Source organism: Indicator indicator, chromosome 14, assembly GCF_027791375.1.
Source record: "Indicator indicator isolate 239-I01 chromosome 14, UM_Iind_1.1, whole genome shotgun sequence".
NCBI lineage: Eukaryota > Metazoa > Chordata > Aves > Piciformes > Indicatoridae > Indicator > Indicator indicator.
In genome coordinates this window covers 22,785,029-22,791,028 of record NC_072023.1, presented here as the reverse complement: position 1 = coordinate 22,791,028, position 6,000 = coordinate 22,785,029, and the positions used below count along the sequence as shown (strand labels likewise).

At 39.3% G+C, this 6,000-nt stretch overlaps 1 protein-coding gene across 2 annotated transcripts in view; it reads right to left on the bottom strand.

Annotated features, from left to right (window-relative positions):
* Positions 1-1,613: 1,613 nt before the first annotated feature.
* EPS8 (epidermal growth factor receptor pathway substrate 8) overlaps positions 1,614-6,000 on the bottom strand; it is a 64,447-nt gene continuing 60,060 nt past the window's right edge. For both annotated transcript variants that reach the window (XM_054386478.1, XM_054386479.1), the window contains 2 exons: positions 5,647-5,776; positions 1,614-1,746 (listed from right to left, as the gene is read on the bottom strand). In XM_054386478.1, the coding sequence (XP_054242453.1) occupies positions 1,633-1,746; positions 5,647-5,776 (244 nt within the window). In that variant the 3' untranslated portion in view covers positions 1,614-1,632. The remainder of the gene's footprint in view (positions 1,747-5,646; positions 5,777-6,000) is intronic.

The window sequence follows — 6,000 nt, the reverse complement described above, 5'->3', positions numbered from 1 at the left end:
CCCCTGGAGCTATGTATATAGGTTGAATGAATGAAGTATTATGCAGGTGTGCTGGTTCAAGTGTTTCCTGCAGGGAGAAAGCAACCAGGAATTATAATTTCTTTCACTGGGTAAGACAAGAATCCATTCTCAATGATTGCTATGGCACTTGGGAATCCAGTTTAGGATTTTTCACTTCGACTCATTTCTGAATGAGACTATGCTTAAATGTGTCTTTTTCACATGCATAGAGAATCCACATTCAATGTACAAATAAATACAGACACATAACAAACACACAAAAGTATTTGTAAGGATATTTACCATAAATGGCACTAAACACCTTTATTAAGATTTTTAATTTTTTTTTTTATGAAAAATGAATAGGATTCTTTTTTTTTTCCCTTATAAGCAGAAGAAGAGCAAACTAATGGCAAAAAAAAAAAAATCAAGAACACTTTCTTATTTCAATACCATCTTTGTAGCTACAAACAGCTATTGAACAGACAAGAAATACTGTTTATTGCAGACTTTAAGCTGATCCATGTGAAAAAGGCACTATGAAACTTAAACTAGGTGATGAAATTTGTCTAAGTGATATTATATATATTATATAATACGTATATTATATATATAAAATCACACAACCATCTGAAATAACAGAACATTTTGTGACCAAAAAATCATTGCTCGTCTTCAAAAATAATATTTCCTGGAATGGATGTTTCCTTTTCTCCCCCTTTTTGCCTCCAGGAATCCTCTTTTCCAAAGGACTACATTTATAAAGAAAGAACAGCAGCTTTTTACATCAGGGAAAACTGACATCTGGGATCAACACAGAGAGAGGAGTGCAGATTATACACTGTTCTTATGATGGGTTAAGTTACAGACCAAAAAAAAAAAAGGCAAGTATATTAAACAAAAGTACTGTGAATTGTTTTATGGCTACCTACAGCAGATCTGATCAGCTCTTTGAGCCAAGCTGTGTTATTATTTTCTAGTTATTCCTTCTTGTGCAATATTCTAGTTCATCAGGAGTGAAGTATTGATAAAATCAATGTACAATGTATTATTTTGCTATCGACAGCATCATTAGTAATAAAACATCTTGGGAATGATGCCAGAAAGATTCAGCCTATGTTGGGCTGCTCTTCATTCTCTAAACATTTCCTCTCTGCTTGCTGGCATCAACAGCTTAAGTAAATCCTGCAGCCAAACGCATGACAAGAAAGACTGAGTCAAAAAGACATAATTGCACACTACAGCAAGAGATGGGATTCAGAATCTTAGTATTACTGAAAGCGTCAGAGGCTTTTTTTTTTTTGTTGCTGGCTCAGCCTCCCTCAGATGAATCACAAAGACAGACATGCTCCAGTTTATCAGTCATGTTAATTCCAGAAGACTCATCTTTGGCTGGTAATGAATCGTGAGCTTATATTTCCACCTGTCAGGAACCTCCATTGGATTTCTCATCTATTCATTTTAATAAACAGGAGCCAGCAGCAGCTAATTCTGTGGAGACTACTGTAAATTTTCTTTATGGTGGCTAGTTAACGGTTACAATAGAGTAAGGCATTGACCTTCACTGCTTCCTAAAACAAAGCTGGATGGTATAATGCTATGGAGAATGGAATTGAAGAAAAGAGGAGACATTTAGTGGCTGCTTCCTTCATCAAAGGATTCCACACCTGAATCTGTGGCAGCTGCACTGATTTTTTCTTGTCGTCTTCTCATAATTTCTTGCAGTTCTGAGCTACCACTGTTAGCCTATAAATAAAAAAGAGAGTTTACTTGGCCTATAAACAAAAAAGAGAGTTTACTTGTGGTTTTGACATATGAAAAAGTTCCTCTGTCAGCATTTTATTAAGAGAGACATTTGAAAAAATTTATTTCACTTTGCAGCTCCAGAACTAAAAAGAAATCTGGTTAAATAACATTTGAATAGGAAAGTATTTACACTGTCCTTATGTATGGACCAGAAAATAACCTGCAGCCTGTTAAAAGTGTCAGCATTGCTGAGCATTTTTAATTCTCATGGGTGGTAGTTTTAGGCTATGCCCTTAAAATTTATTTATTATAAAATTTATGCCTTTAATGTTGGGGGGGATGGAATTTTCAACCCACCACATCTTGCAAGCCGCTGAGAGCGTTAAATATTTACAGAGTAAACTATGGCTTCAGTAAAAGCAGGGTTAAAGCTCAGCAAGTTTGTTAGGATTCCACCCTTGAGTGCTTAAAAATCAGGGCAAATTGTATTTAGAAATTAAAGCTCATAAAATCCTTGGTGACTTTAAATTTATTCAAGCACAATATTTATGCATGCCCATGGGTTTGCACAGCCATGGCCTAAGTAAAGAGTCAATCTTAATGTCTCACATCACTCAGTACATACATTTGCTGTTCAGAGACACAGGTGTCAAACTCAGAGCACAGCAGTAAGAACTGAATCATTGCTGTATCAGCAACAGTGAGGTTTGGTGAGGACAAGGCTTTACTTCACTTCTTGGGGTGAAAAACAAGTCTGCTGAGCTAGCTGCAAACAGATTGCTTTGACAAGGTAAATAAAATGGTAGCAAGGCCAGGACACATATCCACTAGAGCAGAACTTTCCCAAGTGTGCATGACTTGGAATTAAACTAGAGGATTATAAAGAAAGAGCCAGATCTGCTACTGTGTTATTTGGCTACCATGTGACCTTCCAAGCCTCAAAACCAGCTGCCAAAATAGCCTCTGAATGAGGAAGCAGAAACTGTGACATGTGCAAAACAAATTTCAGGACTGTTAAGGGGAAGATCTTTCAACTGCTTCTGAACTCAGAAAATTTATCCCATTGCCTAAAATTTAATTTAGATTTATTCCATTATGTACATTGCAATGCATTATCTGATGCCATTACCTGTAAGACAGGTTAAGTGTCCACAGGAAGGGAGGCTAGGATGCTTCTCCTAGGTAAATAATAATGTTTTTTTTTCTCCCAGAGTGGAAAGGCAAAGGAAGGTGCTTAGAACTGACTCTCTGAAGGTGAGAGGGCAGTTTTGTTTTAAATTCATTTTGCCCTTGCCCACTTGGTTTCAGATATAAAGCAAGTACAGCAGTCACTCATTACTGAAGTCATGCATAAAATTTATCAGCAGACAGCCCACAACGTGCTTTATCAGAGGTCATGTAGGAAGATTTTCCTGCAAATGACTGAGCAGCTGAGGCCGAAACAATTTACCTTCCTGATAACATCAGGAAGAACATGACTGATGATCTTGAAACACTGCTCAACTAAAGCAACTGTAGTGCATCACGTGGCATAGCACAACAGGAACATCCCACTCAGAGGCAGGGGACAGCACAGCTAAGTAGCCTAGGGCTGTTCTCAGGCATACAGCTTTTGGAGCAGGCTGCTAGACCTTGGCCTTTGTGATTTACCCAGATTTGACTCTAACCAGATCATGAGGTATCAGTAAATGCCATTGTTCAGTCCCACTTCTGTGCCTGGGGCTGTTCCTTTCACTGAGGTGTCGAAGAAAATAAGGGACTGTCATGGTTTGAGCTGAAAACAGCTCTGGACTGAGGACAGCATGAGTATATAAACACACTTGCTGGTCTCTAACCTGCAAGAGGGACTTCTCCAAGCAACTTGATACATGTATTAGAAACCATTTTCAGTTTTAAAGTGATGTGTGCCTACACTTCCCATAGATGGAGTAGGAAAACAATGAGGTTGTGGACCTGAAATGTTCCCTTCTGGAAGTGACAAAGATGCTGTTCAGGATATTGTATCTCTGCACTTATTTTCTGTAGCACTTTTTAACATCAGGACTTGAAATGCTCAGAAGTTAAGGAAGTGGACATGTAGAAACTCATAATGATGAAAAGGTAAATCTATCTCCTAAACAAGGACAAAACCTAAACCCTGTGACTTGAAATATTATAGGGACTGAAAGGAGGATGCAACTTGCTCTGGCCCAGGTGCAGAACCCTGCACTTGCTCTTGTTGAACCTCATGAGGTTCACCTTGGCTCACCTCTCCAGCCTGTCCCTCTGGTGTACCAACAGCACCACTCAGCTTGGTGTCATCTGCAAACTTGCTGATGGTGCACTTGATCCCAATGTCCCAATTAAACAGCACAGGTCCCAGTATGGACTCCTGAGGGACATCACTTGGCACTGCTCTCTAGCTGGACTTCCAGTCCAGATACATCATTTAAATACAGCAGCTAAACCTCATATAACTGATGCAGAAATAAATATTTACAATTACCTTTCCACTTACAGAACCCAATGACCCTGTTAAACTCTCAATGCCTCTTTATTAGCACTTGGAGAATGTTTATTAGACAAGTTTTGACTTTTCAGTTTCCTACAGAGCAAGACCAAACTGATGCAAGCAGATTAATAGCATGGGGAAAAAGGACTGACTTCTACAAATCCAATGCATCTCTGCATTTCAGTTCATCTCCACCTCAAAGGCAGTTCCACCTCAGTACACAGAAGCCTTAGAAAACTGAAATAAGGTTGTTGGCATTCCAGAAAAGTGGAAGAATACACGTGTGCCTTCACTAGGAAACAACAGTGCTCTGGACTGTAGTGACATATCCCTAAAAATAAATGTGAAATATTTCTCCCTTCCTGTCACACAAAAAGAGGGCTTAAAAAGAATGGAATAAAGCAACTTTAACAGTGTTAGCAAAGCCCTGTGATCCAAGCTGATGAGGTAAATGGTAAAACATGCTTTTGCATATTTTGTCTTTAAAAATATGTGTGGCAGTTAGAGCTTTACATCATTTAAGCAAGACAGTCCCAGCTTCATGAGGGGTAGAAACACATTTTAAACGTCAAGATTTTCTTTTAAATAGGATGTGAAGACTGTAACTTCTCATTTGGATTTATCTCACCTCTAGACAGCATTGAGTCCATTTCTTCAAATGCCACAAAAAAGCTTTTAATGGAAGAAGTAGATGCACCTGCAATTCTCCTGGCTTAAAATTGGTAAGCATTCTCCCAAGCACTATTCTGTATACATCTTCTAAAGTGCTCAGGGAACAACACTATTGTAATGGCAGCAAGCTGCAAGGGAGCAATGAATACTTTTACCCTTAGCTCAATAATTCCGCTAGCACAGTGTCAGATGTGTTTTCCCTCCACTTAGGAAACCCTCAATAGAGATGTCCCAGCAGTTGACCTGAAAGGCCTCAAGAGTCAACAGTGAGCTTGCTTTGTCATGTGTGAGGAATCAAATGTCTACCAAGATAAAGCAAAACTAACTCCTCACCACCAAAAGTACCAGGAGTTTCTCCAACTATCTGGTAGAGCAAGAAGGAAGAGAAAGGGCATATTACTCCTTCTTACTGTTTTCCCCAAAGCCCTTTTTGGCTTGTCTTGTCTTCTTGCAGTCTGGTTACAGCACACAATGTCTTAAACTTGAGTACTACCATGCATGCACTTTTCCTAATGTTTTAGAAAGTGGACTCCTTTAGAAGTGGGGAGAGATCCCACCTAGAGTTTTGATGGGTGCTCTTTCAATGCACTAATACCAAATCATTCAGGTCCAAATAGTGCTTATCAAGGTGATGGGAACTGAGGAAAACCCAACTGCCTCACAGAAAAGTGCTGTTTACTTCCCTAGGTTCAAAAGTAGCAACCCAGCATTAGGTTAGTAGGAAGGGTCATACATACCTCCAAGGCAGATTTCTGTACCGTGATTTGGCTGTAGACTCGAGACCCTTCTGGGCAAACAGTCCTCAGTTCCTCTTTGTTGAGGGAGAAAAGCTGAGCACCTGTCAGCACACCAAGGCTGTTGACAGTCCTAGGGTCACACCAAGTGAACAGGAAATAAGCAAAAATGCACAGGTCAAGGGAGAGAAGTAGGTTGGCTTAATTCCACATTGCCTCAGACAGGGTTACTACATGAAGACAAACCTTAATGCAGCAGGTCAGGATTCTTGAAGTCAGTTCATTAGCTGTTATAACAAGTACCTTTTGGTGGAGGCTAATAAATATAATTTATTTTTCCCAGGTATAACTTTAGAG